General features: G+C 37.1%; 1 protein-coding gene across 1 annotated transcript; it reads left to right on the forward strand.

The window, feature by feature from the left end:
• The first annotated feature begins 825 nt into the window (after positions 1–825).
• On the forward strand, positions 826–21,090 carry LOC122870594 (solute carrier family 12 member 3-like). Its single transcript, XM_044184903.1, has 30 exons — positions 826–886; positions 2,180–2,380; positions 2,934–3,090; positions 4,399–4,530; positions 4,674–4,749; positions 5,198–5,293; positions 5,759–5,898; positions 6,305–6,415; positions 6,538–6,649; positions 7,429–7,559; positions 7,655–7,739; positions 9,251–9,408; positions 9,620–9,727; positions 10,517–10,640; positions 10,850–10,951; positions 12,133–12,288; positions 12,428–12,527; positions 12,878–12,989; positions 13,166–13,300; positions 13,687–13,793; positions 14,303–14,385; positions 14,508–14,576; positions 15,151–15,255; positions 15,581–15,692; positions 15,966–16,052; positions 16,632–16,767; positions 16,892–16,959; positions 17,853–19,548; positions 20,652–20,715; positions 20,930–21,090. The coding sequence occupies exons 2-28, from the start codon at positions 2,199–2,201 to the stop codon at positions 17,989–17,991; spliced, it is 3,123 nt and encodes a 1,040-aa protein (XP_044040838.1). The 5' UTR covers positions 826–886; positions 2,180–2,198; the 3' UTR covers positions 17,992–19,548; positions 20,652–20,715; positions 20,930–21,090.
• Positions 21,091–23,222: the final 2,132 nt, after the last annotated feature.

A 23,222-nucleotide genomic window follows, 5' to 3' on the forward strand; every position in this document is an offset into this window, starting at 1 on the left:
AATATGCAGTCATTTATGATATATTATATTGTTGTATTTAGAAAAAATAAGTAAGTTATTTTTTTTAAATATAAATTAGAAACATTTATCTGGGATAATACTCATTCTACAAGCATTTTTGAGTACCAGAATACGTTAAATAGCAAAAATCCCAGAAAAAATGATGAATAAAGACCCCAAAACATTATAAAAATGTTAATCTTCACGTCATTTAAGTGTTGAAGCGTTAAGTGGGGAATTAATTTGGTGTTACTGTTTTTTCTGGTCAACATTTTGAGCTAAATGACCATTAATGTGACATTTTAGGTGTGTGCTTCTTTTACTTTTTAGAATCTGTTCAGCTATGGTGGGCATTAATAACCATCTGCTTGTTGTTCTTCTGTTTACACCAAACTTTGCCGATTTATTTTCCTAGAGAGCAGCTACCAGACACTATCGATAACAGAAAATATAAGAGGTTACCTGGGTATATGTTGGTAAACATATTGTCAACAGACACTTTAGATCTGTTAAAATGTTTCATTAAGATTCAAATATTGTATTTTTAGTTTATGTGAAAATGATAATAATGTAAAGATGAGTGTGTGATTTGTTTCAAGATTTTTTTTTATCATAAATTGAGTCATTTGTTTAATTTCAAATTACAGAATATCTGGAATAAACTACAAGATCATGCATCAAAAAGAAGCACAATGATCTTTTTTTATGTACACAATGATAAGGTGTGTGTGTGTGTGTGTGTGTAAGGGGGAGGGAGGAAGCTGAGGAAGGAGGTGATGTCCCCTACCTCATTGAAGGTATAAATATAGAGTCGCAGTGTGAAATGAAAGAAGGAACATATTCTTCTGTTGACAACCGCTAATCCATCTGGAATAGAAAACATCTTGTGAGTATGCTTTACATTCTCTACTAAGTGGTATAGTACTTAAATGTTTTCACATATCTGAATCATTAAAAGGTTTAATCACATTTAAAACTTGTATTGTGACTGGAGGAATTTCAGGTTATTGCTGTGAGTTTTATTGGTTTTTATTACTGTTGATACTAACAGTAACAGTGTTTATCACTTTCCTTTTAGCATTTGACATCTAACTCATCAACTGAACTGAATCATCAATACATGCCGAGAATTTTTTTTTTTGTGTAGGATGGTAGGGGATGGTTGTTGTGTCCTTACCACTGTTGAGACCAAACCTGCACTCTTGATGACCAATATATTAGGTTAAATACATTTGCAACAGTTTGTGGCAGTAATGTGTTTTGGTCTCACTGGAAAGAAATAATATGTTTACAAGAAAATCTCACATAATAAAACCATAGCCTATTGTATGATCCTTTGTTATACTGAAGGTTGTCTAGCAGGTTAGAAAAAAGACTTGCACATTCACTATTTCTAATGCAAGTGCATAGACAAGCTCAGTATCTTGTTGAAAAGACGACTCCCACACACTGCTGTTGCATTCAAGACTTCTAAGGAATCAGTTACCAGTCTGCATCTGTAATTAGTCAAATGGGGGTTCCTTTTAATTGTATGAATCAATATCAGTGAAATGAAACATTTAACTGCTATAATGCACCAAGGGTTACAGTGGAGAATATTTACATTGTAAAGCTGCACTGATGATTTTTTAATAAAAGGGGAACTTCACCGATTTTACATATCAAAGTCTGTTTACAGGTCTTGGGGAGTACTACTGCATATGTGAAAATAGTTGTATAAAGCCTTTTGTGGCTCCAAAGGGAGCTGCGTGAAATCTGATAAATAGCCTCAAGTGATGTCACTTGAGTCAGCGGTGTTGGAGCTGGGGACTACAAGTTTGAAAATGAAAAAAATCTGGGAGTGTGGAATTAGAAAGAAGTGAGTTTACCAGACCTCTTTAGCCTACTCCAGAAGTGCAATGTTAAATCTTTGGAGTACTCTTTTAACAATCAAATGACTGCAGTATATGTATTGTGAAAGAAGCTGCTCATAGTGACAAACCCACAGAAAATTACCAGTAACCAGTAACAGTTAGTTACAGACATGGTTACTGTTAGAGGACAAATGTGGCATCTTGAGCATTAGCAATTAAAGAAATACACATAATTACCTCTTCAGTTAATTGATAATCTCTTAGTATTGGTGACAATCATTTCTGTATCTCATACATCGTTTAAAAAAGAAAAAAATCCCCCATAGGAATCGGTAAGACGTGCTGATGGGGCAGTTGACATCCAAGCATGACGCATTGGTCCCGGGCGTTATCCCTAGTGTCCGCTTCTCAATAAATAAGGAAAGGCCTCCCAGATACTCTTCACACCATAATGACGCCGGCAGCCAGCAACAAGATGGTAACCTCCAAAATCCTCCAACCATCATCGTCTCGGACGTGGATTCAAGGTTTGTGTTGCTAACTTCTAGTGTTCATTTCCACTTTCCAAATCATATTTTTAAAGTTTTTCTTTCAATAATGGCCCACTTTGGCAAAACTGGTATATCCTTTATTCCATATTTAAGAATTTATTATACATGCTATGTAAATGTTAACTTAATTAAATCCTGGTTGTCTTACACTACAGGCTGACTCAAATGAAACTAACAAAATGAAATGAATCAAACAAAGTAATAAATGAATTAATTGATGGCATTTATACCAGAAACCATGTAGATGGGTTATTTTTATGCCTGCATCATTAGATATAGGTACACAGAGAAAGACAAGCCATTTCGTGAAATGGAGAGAGTGATAATATGTGATAAAGGCCTGAATTCGAAACATGACACTGAACTTCACATCATGATGGTAGATTTTTCAGCATGTTCATCTAGTGGCCAGTAAAGGAACTGCAGCTCATGACAATTACTAATTAGCTTCAGCATTTACTGCAATATTTGCCTTTATTTTTTCTGTTTATTTAAAATAACACTTTTACTTGGACTTCCTATCTACCAGCGAATCAGAGCACCAGGGGTCAAGGATGGCACTGCGGAGATCTTCCTTCTACAGCACGTTGGACCTGGTGCCACAGCTGGAGCATTATGCCAGCACACTGCCACGCCAGCAGTCAAGGAGCCGACCATCTCTTGAGACTCTCCGCAGATCATTTGAGGTAAGATTTCCACCACTGGGAACCACATCTCACTGCAAGCTGCATCAGTTAGCGGATTCTTGCCTCTCAAACCGTGAACGAATACAGAGTACATTATTAATATAGTCTATAGTCTTCATTACCTTGTAGAAAGTGTGCACAATATTCTTTGCAAACAAACAGTTAGTACAGATCACAGTAAAAAGTAGGTAATTCAAAAACATTAAATTGAATGCAACTGAAATAGTAAGTTTCTTGAAACAGCCAGTGGTGGAAAGTCACTAAGTACATTTACTCAAGTATTGTACAAGTACAATCCTAAATTACTTGTACTTTTCTTGAGTGTCATCATTTTTTGCTACTTTATACTTCTACTTCACTACATTATGGATGGAAATTCTTTTTACTCCACTACAATTATTAGGTACCTATAGTCACTAGTTTCTTTACAGATAAAGATTTTTAAAACCTATAATGAGAATATAAAATGCAATTAATTGTTATACAGTAAATTAAACTACCAGTATATAACAGTCCAACAATAAACATATAGAAATGACTAAAATTAGCTCTACTGCAGCGAGCTACAATATTAAATGTTAAATCTTACATGTTTCTGCATCAATGATATAATAATGTAACACCAACAGAGCCCATTTGGCTGCATAGTGAGTACTTTTACTTTTATACTTATACATTTTCTTGATAATACTTCCGTTCTTTTACTTAAGTAAAATTTTGAATGCAGAAGTATTTTAAAATTTTGGTATTGTTACTTAGGATTACTTAGATCTTAGGCTAATACTTCCACCACTGGAAATAGCACTGAATATTCAGGGTCAAAGGTCATTAGTTGTTATTCAGTATACGTGTCACAATCACATCAAAATTAGTTGATTATATATATATATATATAATTATATTTTTACTAATTCATTGTCAATTCCAAAGGTTTTTGAATATTTGGGGTAGGGGCTAAATTGCATTCAGTATCATTAGGCTATTTTAGTTGTTCAGACTTAAACATATGATTCAAATATATATGTGCCATGTCTGCTCTGTAACCTTGTCGAAACAAACAGAGTAAAGATTTGTAGTAGCGTTAACCTTAATTTTGGGAAGTCTGCTGACAAGATTACAGTGTTCAGTGGTTACAATCAGTTATTCATGTTGTAGACTATGAAGCTGATGACTAGCGAATTGAAACTGACAAAGACGTCCGCTGAATCTCCTTTAATTTCATTATCAAATTAAAGTTATCACTACATTATTGTACAATGCAGTTTAGAACCCTGCAATGTCTCTTTTGTATAAAATGTATTTTTTCAGGCGATCGACGTGGCAAACACCACCACAGACCCAAGAGTTAGTAGTCTGTCAGTCTCGGACAGCGGGAATGAAGAGTCACAAGCTCCGCAGGAGAAAGCTCCAGTTAGATTTGGCTGGGTGATTGGAGTCATGGTGAGCGAAGCTTGTTTGTATTTGAGTGTACATACAGACTGCAAAACATGGACAAAAGCTTTATACACTGGTTATTTCGATTGTTTTAACACATGATATATGAAACAATCTACTGAGCTGTTTTTATTATACTCTTGTTACAGGTTCGTTGCATGCTGAATATTTGGGGAGTCATCCTGTTTCTCCGTCTATCGTGGATCACTTCTCAAGCAGGCATTTGTGAGTTATCACTTCATTCATCCCTCCATTCATTAGTCTCTTGCATTCCTCTGTTTTGTGGCTGTAACACTCCATTGCATGCTTTCACTCTCAATGACTTTAATTGATTTACCTTTATACATGATGTTGCATGACAATAGTGTGTGCACATTGCTGGTAGAGCTTTATGTCAGGTGCAGGGTAAAACCTGAAGTTAAGGAAAAGGAAATGACAATTCCCTGAAATGCATAATGGTTGAAAGCAAATGAAATAGTAAAAGCATTTCAGCCTTTATGCAGTATTGACAATTCAAGTCACACTTGATGCCGATCAGTGTCTCACCCACCCCCCAATCACAGAAACAGACCTTTCTCTTGCTAGGATGGAGAAGCAGGCCTCGAAACCTAAAAATAAATACCCAACAATATTTATATAGTAATGATGAATACCTTCATTCATCTCATTTCAGTGTTGACCTGGGTTATTATCCTGATGTCTATGACGGTGACCTCAGTAACTGCCCTCTCCATCTCTGCCATCGCCACCAACGGGAGGGTGATCTCAGGTCAGTCACATCCTGTGTCTCAAAATCAAGTTATGCACTGGGAGGTTCAAACTAAGGTTTAAAAACATCATACACAAGGATGGCTACAGTAATGTACTGATTTTATCTAGTGTATGAAAATTATTTCACGTGTTAGACATGTGATACACTTATCATTTGGACTTTTAAAAATAACTGATTGGGCCTTTAAGAATTGAAACTTGTATTTTATCTCAAACAGTTTGAAGACAAAGGAAATACATATGTTAATGTATAATACAGTACTTCTTCAGATATTGCTTTTTAAATTTTCCTGCCCTGCTAAAAACCATAAATTTAAAATAATAATACATTTTTTTCTTTTAGCTGCACAAGTCAACAATGCTTTCCACAAAATGACTTATAATTTGTATCTAAATGGTTTCTGATTTTTAGTATCTACAGTATTTTATGATCAACAACCTTGTCTTTGAACATAATATTCAGGTGGGGCATATTTCATGATCTCCCGCTCCCTGGGTCCTGAAATTGGTGGGCCAATCGGGATGGTCCTTTCCTTCGCCAATGCTCTGGCCTGTGCCCTCAACACTGTTGGCTTTGCAGAGGTGGTCTGTGATCTAATGCAGGTACTTATTATACTTCAGCACTCTAAAGATGGATAGTTTGTTTTACATAAAACTTAAGAATCTAGATATTTGACAAGGCAAGAATCCCTGATAAGACACGGTTGTTATGTTTTCACTTGACTATTTTAGCTCTCTACTTGGCATAACATAACACATTTCTTCCTTTGTAAACGGTCTAGAATAATTTGACAACCTGAAATTAATAAATCAGTATTGTAAAAGCATATATACTATGCCTATATTCCTATGCAATATGACTTTGAACTCAAAAACATTTTAACTGTTAAGCGAAGGTCCTACTTCGTCCTACGACTCCTGACTTTAACGTTTACCCAACCTAATCTTTATACATACACTTCGTTTGGTTTCTTATGTATGTGTGAATTATTTGGTTGTATTAATGTAGGAGTTCGGTGTCGTCATGGTCGACAACATCAATGATGTCCGTATTGTGGGCGTGATCACAGTGACTTGTCTTCTGTTCATTTCATTGGCTGGAATGGCATGGGAGTCCAAGGTGAGCATCTTGACACATCTCACTTTATTTGCTGGATTTGTCCAGTAAATCTCCTTATCTCTTTCTAACTTTTACTCTCTATCATATCTATTCCCTTTTTCTCTCTAATGTGTCTCTCTCAGGCCCAGATTTTGTTCTTTATAGTTCTCATGGTCTCGTTTACCAACTACTTTGTGGGCACATTCATCCCTCCCAGTCCAGAGAAAAAGGCCCAGGGCATCTTTGGATACCGCAGTGAGTTCAGGCATCTCAGGACAAACTAATGCCTTTTAATACAAAAACTGTGTGAATAAGTCACCATCATTTACTTGGTGTAGGGATCATTGTTTCAATTCATAATTTAAAAAATGAATTTTTCTGCGCTTATTAAAACCATGTCAATCTGTTGAGAAAAATCACAAATGCAAAAATCAGGGCAAAATTGGATTACGAAAAAATATAATTTGTAGCTCAAACTTTCTGTAGTTTAACTTTTTTGCATTGTATCCCCAGTTTCTATTTTCAGTTTTTATTACTGGTTTCAAATAAAATGAAAAGGAAACAATTGTAACTGAAATGCAATTTCATGAGTGCATAACATCTGTGTTAAAAGCAGTTTAAATTAATTTACTCTGGGTATTCTTTTCACTGATAAGGTTAAACAGATTATCTGTGCCAAAGTACCTGCAATAAAGATTTTTTAAGTATTTGACCAGAGAAAGAGACTGTTGTTTCAGAAAGTGCCCCGAAATGACATATATTTACATTCAAGTGACAAAGCCCTCTAGCGGTCGTAATAATTATGACATGAGCAAAGGGGGACACAAGGCGATGTAGAGCAACAAAGTCTGTGTAGGGGGGAGGTCGGGGTGGATGGTTGGATGGATGGTGACTTTAACTCAAGAGACCGCTGTTCATTTCCCATGTTTTTTAAGCATGACCACAATCATTCCATAACCTTAAACACGTGGTTGTTATTGTAACCATGACGACAAATGTCCCCTAACCTTAGTGTTTTTGTTGCCTGTCACCAGGTGAGATATTCATATCAAACCTGAAACCAGACTGGAGAGGAGCTGAAGGCAACTTTTTCCAGATGTTTGCCATTTTCTTCCCCTCCGCCATCGGCATCCTGTCTGGAGCCAACATATCTGGAGACCTCAAAGTATGAAGAGAAAGAAAGCAGAGAGATACTTCTTACGTCACAGCCACCAGCAAGGGCTACATGAATGTTGACTTGTGTATTATTTCCTTTTGCAGGACCCTGCTACTGCTATCCCCAAAGGCACTCTCGGAGCCATTTGCTGGACTACATTCAGCTATCTAGTTATTTCTGTAACTGTTGGTAAGCTACTCATTTAACATTTTTATTTTTATGAATTTGCTCCTCATTTGTTTAATTATCTGAACTGGTAGGGATTCTTTGAGGTGCTAGATAGTTTGGAGGAGATCCATGAGGCATGGAGCCGGAGATGTTTATCACTCATATTAAGGGCAGTGTCATCAGTGTACTGCATGAGCGTGAGAGTGTTGGTGGGCTTGACATGGTAAAAAAAGGAGAGATGTGACAGTTTATGACATCAACATTTTATTACATCACACAGGACCCTTAAAAACTTTGTCATACCTCATCAAGGTATAAAGTCCCTCTGGCCAGGACAAACACCTCCAAAAAAATCATTAATTTCAGCTGCCATTGATATTATAAACAATCAGTGAAGGACTTGCACATGAACACCTCCAGATATTTGCACTTTGCTACTTTGAGTACAGCCACCATTTTTGATTTATTCAATATATTTTTGTAATATTTGTGTAGTGTGTGTTTTACTAGAGGTCTTCATGGGTGCAAAATTTTGATCCCAATGTAAAATGTCCTTGTGGACAATGTACCCAAACTCGACATGCTTAAATTCATTTTCATACCTAGAAGGACACTCGCAGAGCGCAGACCTTCTCCAAGACCAATAGTCCAGTTTTCTATGAATCTGCAAGAGCAGCCACTATATATGTCTGGATATATTTCCAAAATTATTAGAATTATAGTATTTCAAACAAGCGTGCTGTGGTTGTAACAACTACAACTATGGACAAAGCAGGTGGAAATATTGCTTTTCTACTTTTTCTGCTTTTTACTCGAGTTCTAGCCAACTTGAGTAAAACGTTACCTTCACTTCACCTGGTTTACTATCTCCAACGTGGCCTCTCTGCTCTGCTGTCCGCAGTGTGTGTGTGTGTGTGTGTGTGTGTGTGTGTGTGTGTGTGTGTGTGTGTGTGAGCTTAGCCCCATCCTCATTCCCTGATTGGAAAAGCCAGTAGACCCAAAATGTTGTCAACTCAAATAAACACAAATACAGAAAGAACACCAACACAGACAGCAACAGGAAGCACCACTAATTAAATTTAACTTTTTTTTTTTTACATTTTTCTCTGCACAGTTTACACTCTCCATCTTGCATCAAAAAACACATTCTGCTGATGATAATTACAGCATGACACACCACATGATAAGAGCTGATAGTGAGTCCTCTCAGATCCATAGGTAGGCTGATATATTGACACACAAACCCAATGTCAAAGACAAATTTCCATCCCCTTGGACTGGGTAATCGCATTTTTCTGAATGTGATTTGCTTAGGATACAGTGTTAGAAAACTGTTAAGCACTTTATTATCCGAGATATGAGAACCAACTACAGAAAAGCAGTGCATTCACAAGCTATGTTGCCAGAAAATCAAATCCAGTAGAAAAACAATCATTGAAGAGTACTTCATTTATTCCCTGCTTGGCAGCCAACTTATCTTATCTATCACATTACACCATGAGTATAATATTTACATCGTCATTCTCCTCCAGCGTCATGTGTGGTGCGGGACGCCTCTGGTAACATAAATGACATTCTGACTGGAAACATCACTGACGGCTGTGTGGGTCTGGGATGTAACCTGGGCTGGAACTTCACAGAGTGCATCCAGTCACAGTCTTGTGAATATGGCCTGGCCAACAATTCAAAGGTACCATTCAATATAGAAGGGCTTTAATCATCATGGAATAAAACTATGACAACTTTTTTTTATCCAAAACTGTTACACTGGGTTTGTAAAATGAGCCAGTTTTCCTTAAATGTTGATGTTAACAATCTGTGTTCACAAACCTCTGTTCATAACTGTTTCATGATATATGATAATGTAAATACTCCTTCTTAATGATGACTATTCCAACCAGGTACTGGGCCAAATTTCAGGTTTCTCCTACCTCATTACTGCTGGTGTCTTTGCAGCCAGCTTGTCGTCTGCCCTCGGCTTCCTCGTGTCCGCACCTAAAGTCTTTCAGGTGAGAAGCCACAGCCACACCCTGATGTTAAAATGCCTTACACATTTATCTACAGTAAACTGTATTTTTATTAACAAAAATATACAATTCTGTATTTGAAAAAAGCAATAAAACAAACACGAATAAACAATTAGCTTTGATAAGCGGGGAGTTGCACTTTTTCCTCTATTATACATAATATACATATTTAAAAATGGTTAATGTATCCTCCTGCACATTTTCTGTGTATAAAGATGTTCTCCATTCTCTTTTATTGAAAAATGCAGCAAGAAAAATGCAGCAAGAAAAATATTTTCTTGCTGGGTAAAAACCAAGTAAAGTCGAAAACATTTCCCAGTTTTTCACTCCATGTGTGTATTTTGACGCATTGAAAAAATTCACAGCATTGACCATTTAACACTTCCACCTAAATTAAGACTGTGTGACTGTTGTAAGGATTTATTATATTGTTGAACTGCCAGACTGCTTTTGAATCTACTGATAATGTCTTAAAATTCCATATTCATGTAGCTTTTTATGGTACTGGCAGACTGTCAAGGTTCTGCATAGTACTAATGTCCTACCTGCGGAACAGTGGCTGGCTTTTCCATGTTTTTTTGTTTTTTTTCTTTTTGTTTTTTCTTTTTCACAATGATTGAATGAAATTACACCACCATCCATAACAGCTCTGCCATGTTTGCTGTGGTTTCAGTTACCTCTCAAAAGGGCAACAGCATGCAAGAAAGTTACAAATTTACAAAATAAAAATGGTATACATATGAAGCTTATATTTTCTGCTTTATCTGCCAGTGTCTGTGCAGAGACAACCTATACCCGTACATTGGATTCTTTGCAAAGGGTTATGGGAAAAATGATGAGCCATTCCGGGCCTATTTTCTCTGCTACATCATTGCTGTGGCTTTCATTCTCATTGGTAGGTGTGATCTAATGCTGTCACTGTTTGTTATTGGAATTATTGATTTGCTAATCTTTTCACAAAAAGGTGTTTTTGTTCTTGTTATAACAATTGAATATTTAGGTAAAGAGAAAACAGCTGAAGGAGTTTTCATAAGTTTGTGATTACCTTTATCTAGCTCTGGATTTGTAATGTGTTTTTGATTTCTCTCGCCTGTATCATTACAGCTGAACTGAACACCATCGCAGCCTTGATCTCCAACTTCTTCCTGTGTTCCTACTGCCTCATCAACTTCAGCTGCTTTCATGCCTCAATCACCAACTCCCCTGGTGAGTTACCTGCTCACACACAACACTACACACAAGTCCTCCAAGCTAAATGACAAAATTGGTTGTTTGTCATTGCCTTCCAAAACGACCCATATGACCTTTCCTGTCCAGCCTGTATTTTTTCTCTTTTAGTTTAAAGTGGTCATATTATGCTCATTTTCACGTTCATAATTTTATTTTGGTGTTGTAGCAGGATAGGTTTACATGGTTTAATTTTCAAAAACACCATATTTTTGCTCATACTGCACATTGCTGCAGCACCTCTTTTCACCTTGTGTCTTGAACGCTCCGTTTTAACTACCAAGTGAGGCATCTCACTTCTATTAAATTTTTGTTGGGAGTTGCACATGTAGTACCTAGGTAAGGACTACTAGCCAATCAGAAGCAGAGTAGGGCGGGTCCTGACGAGCAAGGTAGCGTGATTCAAAACAGAGCTGCTTCAGCCGTAACTGGCTTTGGTTTAGCCAAACATGTTCCAACAACCTGAACCAGCTTCACAACTGAGACTGAAGCAAGACGTTTAAGAGTGGCTATTAATTAAGTTATTAATTTGTAACAAATTTATTTTTCATAGGTAACATTTTAACTATGCTCTGTCTCTACATCACAGTAATAACTTTATGGCCATTGACTGCCTAGAGGGTATCCAACATTATTTTAATTTCATATTTAGGTGTACTTGTGGAAACTGCTCAATTCATGCATTATGACGCATGTTACATAGTGACAGATATGTTACAGAAGTAAAGGGTGGACTACAATCGAGCTGTTTTCAGGCAGTTCAGGAGCAGTGTTTTTTCTGTGGGAGAGGGTAACTTCCTTTGGAGTAGACTTCAGGCGTTTTCACTTTGCAAACCTATTACATGCGTAAAAAAGACATACAACACAATAAAGGAAAGGGAAAAAGCCAAAAAGCATAATATGACCACAGTATTTTTTTTATAACAGGGACAGTTAAAAGATTTCTCCCTCCCTTGCACATTGAAATACAGTAGACCACATGGAATTTGGGTTAAGAAATCAAATAGCCCGTTGTTTTTTTCCAAGCTTTTCAACATGTATTTTAAAATGCAAAGTCATCAAATGACTAAAGCCATTTGCCCTCTAGCTGCCATATTGGACAGAGGTGTAGCTATGTGTGATTAGAGGTTATGTGTTATGCCAACTCTATTTCCCTTTAGGTTGGAGGCCGTCATTTCACTACTACAGTAAATGGACAGCTTTGTTTGGAGCAGTGATCTCTGTGGTGCTGATGTTCCTGTTTACCTGGTGGGCTGCTCTCACCACCTTCTGCATCATCTTCTTCCTGTTTGGATACATCAACTACAACAAGCCAAGTGAGTCCAAAACAAATTATATTACGGCCTCGATTAAAGAATGGAATATGTCAGAATTGTATGATTTTTCTCCCTTTCTTAGTTTTGTCTCTTGGTTCTTTCATAGTCACCTCACTTGTGTGTGTTTTGACATCCACAGAGGTAAACTGGGGTTCATCAGTCCAGGCAGGCACATATAACATGGCTTTGTCATACACTGTCTCTCTGTCTGGTGTTGAGGATCATGTCAAGAATTTTAGGTGAGTGACTAGAAATATATCATATTATGCATCGATAATCCCCCCATCACATGTCAGCTGATGTTTGCATGAGATCATGAGTTATTCGCATTTGAATGCTAATATCACCTCTGTCACCTCATCAACAGTGAATGCAGCATTGGTGTAAAACACCAAGCCAATATACTGTATAAGCATATAGACTTCTCTCTAATAGTATTTGTCTTATCCATTTTTTAACTGATATTTGATCTCATACTTCTCATTTGGTAGAATAATCCTGTATTTACATTTTATCTTTTGAGAGTGATTATCAGTGGTGATAGTATTGATTCACACAGTGACTGTCCCTCATCAATGTTTTCTTTCAGACCACAATGTCTCGTCCTGACTGGGCCACCAAACCAGCGACCAGCCCTGGTGGACTTTGTTGGCTCCTTCACCAAACATATAAGCCTCATGATCTGTGGAGACATACTCATGGTCAGTCTCAACAATTTTGTTCCCAAAAGGAAAATACGAGAGATGATTTATATCCTTGTATTAAAGAAACCATCCTTACAGCATCATTTCATCAGACATGTTTTACTGGTCATGTTGAATGTCTTTAGCTTGCTTTTATGTCATTAAAGATATTATTGAATTCCTGACTCCTTTAGGAGAAGGACAGGCAGACTCGACCACATGACGCCACAGATTGGTTGGTGAAGTGGATGAACAAGAGGAAGGTGCGCTCCTTTTATACTCCTTTCACCAGTGATGGCCTCAGAGTTGGAGCTCGACACTTGCTACAGGTAAAACATCTCTTATTTGAGAAGCTGCATGTGTTTATCTGTGGGAAGTAACTACAGCTTCAATTGTACAAAGCACATTTACGGGGAATTTATCTGGTGTCAGATTAGCAATTTTGGCTGATGGCAAGTAGTTTGTTTCAATGCCCACAGATGGCTCTATATTTTTGACATTAATTTCTGTATGTTCCTATTTATATCTCTTCTCATTTATTTGTCAGGACACATCATCCATTGGGTGCTAAACATTACTTTCAGTAGAGCTTTTGATCATCCTGGAACTACCTATACCCATATAGTATTTCTACTTACAGTGTGTTTTTATTTGTATTTTATGAACCCTAAAACTTTAAATATATTTTTTGTTCTCATTCAATATTTTTTTCAAGGCTTCTGGTCTTGGCAAGCTGAAGCCCAACACTCTGGTCCTGGGCTTTAAGGCAAACTGGAGGGACAGTTCCCCTGAAAGCATTGAAGATTATACCAACACCATATAGTAAGTAGTGTAGTTAAAGGAAAAAAAAAATATCTCAGTTTTACTGGCATTGAAAGTTTATACAGTTCTCTATAGTGTGAGGAAATATTGCACATTTTAAAAATGCTGTTATTTAGACTACTCATTGATATAAATGGGGTGGGCAAAATAATATAAACACATGCCAGTATTACGCAATACAGTTTAACAGCACCACAAACTACATCCTCCAAAATGACCATACAGTTGAATCGACACCTCTCTAAAACAGTTTCAACAAAAACTGAGTATTATAAACTTCATGAAGGGAGGATATATTGCAAGACTGCTGTATTAAATTGCATTAGTTTTAGCTAGGTATACCTAATAAACTGGCAACTGAGTGTATAACGCTGCCTTAATAAAATAAGTTGTTGACAATGTGGCAAGAAAAGAAAAGAAAAAACAAAAATATGCAATCTGTTGTTGATAATTAACAACAATAATTTGTATTACAATGTCTCTTCTTCTCTTGCTTTTCTTTTCTCTAGTGATACCTTTGACTCCAACTACTGTTTGTGTATCTTGAGGATGATGGATGGGCTGGATATCTCTGATCAGTTTGATTTTGAAGGTTAGAAATCCAGACTTCATAATCTCTTTGAATTTTATCAGTGTGCTTTCCTACAGCATGACATATTTGTACAATATTGAACTAAAAAAACACTGGTGAAGTATGTCATGTCTGTTCTTCAGTGAACCAGGGCTTTGAGCCTGATGAATCTGTTGAAAATAACGACCAGCAAACCCCTGAGGGGGAATCAGGTGAGCACTTACTGTACACATACACATTAGACTACAATATTTTGAGGATGTTGTATTGACTTGAAGAACCACCTGTACCCTTAGATCCTAACTGATCCACATCTAACTGTAAATAGAAAAGCATTTTAGCTCCAGCTCCCACTTTTACACGTTACATTTTTAATGTACAAAGTTTAATGCACTTTACAACATTAACTCTAAAACCTAAGGAATTGCATTGAGTGTGGTGAGAACCTATGACATTAACAGTCCTTCCCTTCCTCGATTACTCATTCATTTTGCCTCTTAGCTCTTCCTGCACCGCACACACAGCAGACAATGACAATATATTACAGCTTCTGTTTTTCCTTTGGTAAGTGGCCACACCATTAGTACAATAATGCTCTCCAAAGTTTTTTGGATGTGTAAAATAATGGACTAGACCCTCTCTGTGTCTGCGTCTCTGCCACCACCTCATTCTTTACAGTATTTCATTATATTGGGACATCTCAGAGTGCATAATTACTTTGTTATATTACTCAGTAAATATAATTATTGCCCCCACACCTCACTCTCCCTTCCCTTGCTGTTACAGCTGACGACATCTCCGATAAAGGCGACAGTGATCAGATCAAGACAGTGTTTCAGAATGACCAGGGGAAGAAGACCATTGATGTCTACTGGATAGCTGATGATGGAGGTGAGCCCTATGCCAAGTATAGATACGACAAAACAAGCACAATACACTAGTTGTATGTCCACTTGTTGTTAATATGTGTAAAATATAAAATACATATAATAGAATGTGGATGGGATGATAATCAATATGATATCTCAGTTTTAAAAAAATGTTACAGTATAGTTTTAGTTTTTTACTACTGTTATTTATTACAATAATGGTCAGTGGAAACAAGGAGGAGGAACCTATATGTCTTACACTGTGGACTTGACACAGAGGCTTGCTGAGAAATACGCATGGCTCTTCTTTCTTAGCTGCAGTATTTCTCTTCTTCTTCTCTTTGAAGGTCTGACTCTGCTGGTGCCTTACCTGCTCACCAGGAGGAAACGCTGGCACCACAGTAAGGTCAGGGTCTTCATTGTAGGAGATGAGCAAAACATGGAGGAAGGACGCAATGAGTAGGTTTTCTCTCTTCTCTCCAGTGGATAATTTAATTTGGGCTTGTAATGATCTGCATTTATACAATTGTATCTTTTTTAAACCAGATTTTTATATTAAATCTTGTGCATTTATTCATGCAGGTAGATTGGATTGTAAAATGGTCCAGTATTTTGTGCAATACATAAAAATTTCAGATTTCTTAGTTCATGGACACTTTTCTGTTGCAGTATATCACAAGGTGCATGATGGTCTGTGGAAACTGATTAGACTTTGATTGTTGTTTCTTTTAGGATGATCGCTCTGTTGAAGAGGTTTCGTTTGGATTTTAACGATGTTACAGTCATGACGGACAGTGAGAGGCGTCCACATGCCAAGAAGTATGTCCGCAAAACCTTTCGCATTCACTGTCACAAGTCAGTGAACATACACTGAAAACTGAACAGTTGTACTGATACAGGAAAGGATCAGTCTATAATGACAGACTATTCAATTTCACTGCCATGCACAAACCCAATTTCAGGTGTAGATTTATTATGTGCAAACAAATGACAGAATATTAAAGCCACCATGTGCAGTATTTGAAATGTTCTGACACTGGCGCCCCGAGTGGTATGTTTCAAGAGGACACCACCATGGATTTTTCCACACACAAACACATGCTGTAATGACAAATAAGACAAATACACCACAATGGCCTTTTAATGCGCTTTTAACCTTTCACTTTAAAATTTCACCTAAACTTGTCACTTATCATAAGTGACCAACAGACATTTATTTACTGTAGGGAAATTGAGATTTTCAAAATATTTAAATTAAGATAGTATATTACAAATGTTAAGAGGTCTTTGAACCGTCAAAGATAAAGACTAGATTTCTGTAGTTTTTTGTAATTTCAGTAGATTTTATCTCCTTCACCTCAAACTGACTTCTGTCCTTTTGTTCTTGCTACTTCTCAGCCTGAGTAGGTTTGTGGACAGTGTCGCCCCCTTCAGGCTATATGATGAACAGCAGGAAGGTGTCTCAGTTGAGCAACTGAGACAAAGCACACCGTGGAAAATATCAGACAAAGAGTTTGAGGCCTTCAAACTTAAGGTATGTGTGTGTATACATAATTCCTTTTGACGTTATCCACTGTGAATAAATAAATTGTCAAATGTCTCTGTCTATGAGGCCCTTAGGTTGTAAGTTAACTAACTTTTATTTCCTCCCTTCACAGTCTGAGAGAAAAGTGAGGCTGAATGAAATCATCCGGAGGAATTCACAACACACTGCTCTCGTGCTTGTGTGAGTACACAGTTTAAATTATCAGTTCAGATCAGGATATGAAAGATTAATGAAAATATTACATCAAGTCTCATTAGATTTACTGTAAATTGAGCATACTTAATGCACATGGCATATTTTAGTTTCCTCTTAAGATGCTGCACCCCCTAGGGGGAGAAAGTAGGAGGGTGGTCGGTATTTTTGACATTTATACAGTACATTTAATATTTTGGAGATGTTTCCCTTTGTTTAGGAGGAAAGTGATTTAAAAAAAAGTAGCAATGTTTATGTTGGGTGATGAGGCCTGACTCAGTTAGAGCTAGAGTTCCAGTTCATCCCAAAAGTGCTGGATGTGGTTGAGGTCAGGTCTCTGTGCAGACCTGTTAAGTTCTTCCACAGCAGAAAACCATTTCTTTATGTACCTTGTTAAGGGCCTTCTCCAAACGGCTGCAACATAGAAGGAAGCATACTACTGTCTAATATATCATTGTATTCTGAAGCATTAAGATTTCTCTTGATTGAAACTAAGGGGCCAAACTGTGTATAATAATGATCATTTAACTTATTTTGAGTTTTTAAACCACAAGACAAAAGGATTCCTTTCTGACATGTAAGTGCGAATTTAATTAGAGTCAGTGTCTAAATATAATACAGCATGCAAACAATACATTATCTGATGTCTACAGGGATGCAAAATTATAAACAAAGAGCCACCAGACCATGGCTATTTCCATGGCAGTGTGATTCAGACAAAAGAAAGAGATGTGAGGGACTAGGTCTTTGTGGGTTCGCTGCAAACCACAGTGTGCACTCATTTGACTTGTGTAATATTTTAATCATGGGTCAAATAAGGGCAGCGTTTGTTCTTGTTGTGCTGTTTTGTTATGTTCATGTAAATGTGATGGTTTTTCCAGGAGCCTTCCTGTGCCACAGAGCGACTGCCCCAGTGCTCTGTACATGGCCTGGCTGGATACTCTGACCTGTGGCCTCCACTGCCCCGCTGTGCTGATACGAGGAAACCAGCAGAACGTCCTCACTTTCTACTGCCAGTGAATCCTGTCTTACAGGGATGGATATTTTGAGACAGTAAATTAAAACAATGCCCTGAGAACAAAGGGAAACAGCCACGTGAACCTAATGAGTTAAATTTAAAAAAAAAAGTTTTTGCAAGGTGTGCAATTGCTACCAAGGGTGGGTTAACAAACTTTATCATATCTGAACAAAGAACATATGTGTACAGAGTAAGAGCTCTTATAGGCAATGATGGAAGATAACACCAATGCAGTTACTTGCATCACTGTCATCAAGATCATCTTTTGGATGATGTGGATGCCATCTTGGTCGGTTGCCCTAAACAACAGCTCCTGGTGAAAGCAAAGAGAGGAAGAGTTGAGGACCCCCCCGATGCTACTTGGCCACAGCCAAATTCTTACAGTAAAGTACAGTTCTTCCTAAATATGGGGAAATACTGTAAATGTTGATGCTTTTTGGAGCCCAAAACAAGAACAAACATTAACAGTAGATTACTGTAAGATTTGACGGCACAATACAGTATTTCCATTTTCGCAGCAGTAACGGACCGAAGCCACATGCAACCATCAACATCATATAGCTTAATCATTCTTCATCCTCCCTCCAGGAATCAAACTAAAAGGGCAGTAAACCTAATAATGTAGCCTCTTGAGAAAATATAATTATATTTGTGCATCTGGTTACAAGTAGGTTTAGACATACAAGGAATTTGCTTTGGTATTTTGGTGCAAAAACAGTAAACGTAGTAGAAATGTAAAGCAAGTACTGCAGGTCAAGAAACACAAATATAAAAATATATAAAAATATAAAATTATAAAAACAATAATATGTATGAGAGTCAGTGTTAGTGGGGTCCCGGGCCTTGTTGATGAGGCCAGCTGCAGACGGAAAGAAACTGTTTTTGTGGCGTGAGATTATGGTCCTGATGGAGCGCAGCCTCCTGCAAGAGGGAAGTGTCTGAAACTGTTTGTGTCCAGGGTGGGAGGAGTCAGCCACAATCTTTCTTGCTCACCTCAGGGTCCTGGAGGCATGCAGGTCGCCATTTTGGAGAGGTCAAGATCTGTGCGTCCTCGATCATTTTTCGTGATTGGCAACTAGAAAGCATCCCGATCTCAAAATCGCATATTTTTACTGAATATCGGCCGATAATGATCTGGGATCCCTCGAAATAAATAATCAAAATAGGACAAAATCATTGCTGGCAAATTCAATATTTTCCCCATAAATTGCAAGATTTTTTGACCCCTTTTCTTTCAAATGTCATTTATCTGCACTATTTGTAAAGGCTGCATTTTGTGTAATGTAAATTTTGTCTGCTTAATACGTTGATATTGTTTGTTTTCTATAATATTAAATTAAATTACAACTATCCTAAAGGATATGGACTAATTCTTGTCAACAATAGACAGTTTCCTGGCAATGATAAAGATCTGAAAGCTTGATATTTTAATATTCAAATGCAACGTCAATGTGGCAACTAGAGTGTATGAACAGGATTAATATACTATTGTGAGCAGTCTGCATCAGCACAGAAGGGAGAGACATCAGAGCAGGGTGAAGCTGAGAAGAGCAGGAAATGTAAGTTAAGACTCTGCTGTATTATTTGAGATTTAATGTTTAATGTTTTATCCAGTAGATTCAGTTTCTTTTAAAATAAATTTGTGTGTTCAAGTAATACTGAACGTTGTGCAACAGTGTGTTTGCATTTTTTAAATCTTTTTGGACACAATAACAAAAATAAATACGACAGTAAATAGTGTGTAGAGAGGGTTTTGTTGTGTCAGAGTGACGTTTTGAATTCTAACAATGTAAAACTTGCTGTTCAATGTTTTATTACCCAAGAAATACTTCATATCATTAAGCTGTGCGGTTATTTTGATTATCCCGCATAAAATGGGCTCATTGCTTTTGGAGAGACATCTTGAAAATAGATTTTTAATATAATTTTAATTTTAATATAGTGTTTGTGGTAGTGATTGCACACGTAGCCCATAAAAGAATACGCTCAAGCATCTTTTGTTAACTTTGGCATGATCAATGCTCATTTCACTCAGAGTTCATCAGATAAATGAGCTGAATAATAAAAGGTGTGAACAACAGGAAATAAAACAGTAATCCATCCAATCCAAGACAAACAACACCAATCCAATATGAGGAAAAAGCACCTTTGAGCATTATATACACACAAAAGACAAAGGGCCAAAAAAGGTATAGGCTACAAAATGAAATAAATACATGAAAAATAAGAGAAAAAAGTGGAATAAATTTTAAACAATGTGGTTTATTTTTTTGTGACTCCGTCCTGCTTGCTGTTAGCACCTCTTCCTCTTACACTTTGTGCAAAGCTCCCTCCTCTTTTTCATATGAATAAATATGACGTAATAATATGACATCATAAAACAAAATGTTAAAACCCAGTTCATTATTATGATGTGTTGTTTCATCCTGCTTCGTTTCACAATAACAACTTTCGAGGATGAAGCCTGAGATCTCTTCATGGCCAATGTGGGCAGGAGGAACAATTACAGTGACTAATGTCTCTTTCATTGTACATGTGCATGTCAGTATTGTATTAAGACAGACATGAAAAAATATGAACCTATCCTTTGACATATTGCATGGCTTACAAACAGGGAAATACACCAGATGACTTAAAAATGTATTTGTTATCACCCCCTCAGCATCCCAGACAGCCATGGTGGTGCATTTTCTCCTAAGCGCTGTCTTTGGAAACGCCAGTTAAAGGTAATAAGTGTGTTAGGGCCCAGAACATTAAATTATTATTTAATTAATTTAATAATGAATTCATAATAGCCCAGTGCATTTTGTTATCTGTATTTTACTCAAATCACACATTTCCATTGGCTAAAGGGGCACTTCTGGATGTGAACAAATGTTGAGTCTTGTTGTGCAATGATGAGAATACTTCCCACTAATTTATATTCCTCTTTCTTACTAGACTCCTGCCTAAACATTGAGTCCTGAGGGAATTGGACAGTTATTTTTTCTTACTGGACATAGAAGAGTTTCAGTGCATGTCCCTTAGCCTAAAGACAAGCTGTTAAAATCAAGTTTTTTGTTCACTGCACACTAAAATATCAGTGTCATCTAACAGAGCAAAGATGCAGTGGAGTCTGTTTCTACTCATTCTGATGGGTAAGTGGATCATCTTACCAGCTCTACTGCAGTATAACTACAGTACAACCGCTACCATTTTTTTTCTATAATCACTTCAACTTAATCTGGAGTCATACAACAGCTGGAAAGCTCTGTCATCTTATCAATAAAATGTAGAATAAGTGGACTCAGAGCCACATTTTAAATTCAGGATGGTTACTTACAGGATGGTGTAAGTAGTGGGTGTGACCTGGGTACTCATGATTTTGATTTATTAAACAGATGTTTGTCATGCTATCAGCTCCAACACTACTATTTTCTCTGTTGTTAGGTCAGTGTTCCTTCGTCACTTGTCACCTCTATGAGTACCACTTTATTGAAGAGGAAAAGTCCTGGAAGGAAGCCCAGAGGTATTGCAGAGAGAATTACAGGGACCTGGCCACAGTGTCTAACATGACAGACATGAAGAGACTCCGTGACTCTACAGTGAAGCAAGACGAAGCCTGGATTGGGCTGTACAGCAACCCAAACAGGAGCTGGCACTGGTCTCTGCCAGGGGTGGAGTTCAATGATAGTGAGACAGAATGGGACTCGAACGAACCAAATGATATCAAAGGTTTTGAGAACTGTGTGGGGATGGACAATCATAAATGGAGGGATTTCCCTTGTGTAAATGAATTTAAAGTTATCTGCTACGATGGTGAGAATATGTGGCTAATATTGACATTACGTGTACTCAGCATATCATCCTGCCTAACAATTGTTTTTGATGAGAACATAACCTTTTTTTAATAGAAAAATCATTCTAAACCACTGTATGCCATATTTTTCTTTTATTTTACACAAAATTATCTGATCTACCTTATTATACCACAAACACTTTCATCTAAATATCTGAAACTGCATGATCATTTATCTCACATTATTGTTTCACCTGTTTTAAATAAGAAAATAGGATTTTATGAGACTAAATAACATAAAACAAAAAACAAAAATGTGGATTTCTAACTGTCCAAGTTTGTCTTTTTATTCCACAGAAACAAAGCAATCCAATAATAAATTCAGTTTGATTAACAACGTAATGACCTGGCCAAAGGCTCAGAACTACTGCAGACAACATCACACTGAGCTGGTCAGTGGACTCAATCAGTTAAAAGAACTAAAGAATGGCCATTATTCTGGAGAGAAATTGTGGATCGGCCTGTTCAGAGACACCTGGAGGTGGTCAGATGGGAGCAATTCTTCTTTCAGAAACTGGGATCTGGAGTTATTTAAAGATGAAGACAACAAGACATGTGCTATGACTGTGTTAAATAGATTTGGAAAATGGAACTCTGATGATTGTAATAAAACAAAGCCCTTCTTCTGCTATGACGGTGAGTTTTGCAAAGGTCTCTCTCAACTGTTTTCTCCAATAGGAGCAGAACTGGAATCAGCTAGAGAATCCATCTGAATTTACAGTATTTAATAATTATTTTAGTTAAATGTTTATGCATGAATGTTGAATTTCTTTCATGAATATTTTTGTTCCAAATCTCAGGATTTCACATCTGGATTCTGGATGCTTCACCTGTTGCTTTTGTTTGTTTGTTTTTTTCATTCTTATTTTCTTTTAAAAGAAGGGGTTTCTTTAAAGGTCCAGTGTGTAACATTTAGGAGGAGCTATTGGCAGAAATGGAATATAATATTTGTATGTAAGTATGTTTTCAGTAGTCTATAATCACCTGAAAATAAGAATCATTGTGTTTTTGTTACCTTACAATAAGCCGTTTTTATCTACAGAGGGAGCGGGTTCCCTTTCACAGAGGCCGCTCCTCTCTGCACCACCATGTTTCTACAGTAGCCCAGAACGGACAAACCAAACACTACATAAGGGCATTCGTGTTTTTCGTGGCCACCGTAGTTTCTCCTACACGCGTGGAAAGGGAGGGTGAGGCGAGCAGTATTCAAATGGTTGCAATCTGCAATTTCACCGCTAGATGCCACTAAATCCTACACACTGGACCTTTAAATGTCTTTCTTATTTTATTAATCAAATTTATGTTAGATGTTGTGTCCTGGCATGGCATGCTTTAAAATAAAATGTCACTTACTCAAGACATTCTTAAAATTTGAAAGATATTTGTTATTAGCAC

The sequence above is a fragment of the Siniperca chuatsi genome, linkage group LG22 (genome assembly GCF_020085105.1).
Source record: "Siniperca chuatsi isolate FFG_IHB_CAS linkage group LG22, ASM2008510v1, whole genome shotgun sequence".
Lineage (NCBI taxonomy): Eukaryota > Metazoa > Chordata > Actinopteri > Centrarchiformes > Sinipercidae > Siniperca > Siniperca chuatsi.

Bases quoted from the DNA above. Each gene is read 5' to 3' on its own strand.
- LOC122870594 (XM_044184903.1), top strand. From the start codon at position 2,199: ATGGGGCAGTTGACATCCAAGCATGACGCATTGGTCCCGGGCGTTATC. The intron at 12,528-12,877 runs GTGAGTGACTAG...GTTTTCTTTCAG, and splicing joins GATCATGTCAAGAATTTTAG to ACCACAATGTCTCGTCCTGA. The intron at 13,301-13,686 runs GTAAAACATCTC...ATTTTTTTCAAG, and splicing joins GAGCTCGACACTTGCTACAG to GCTTCTGGTCTTGGCAAGCT.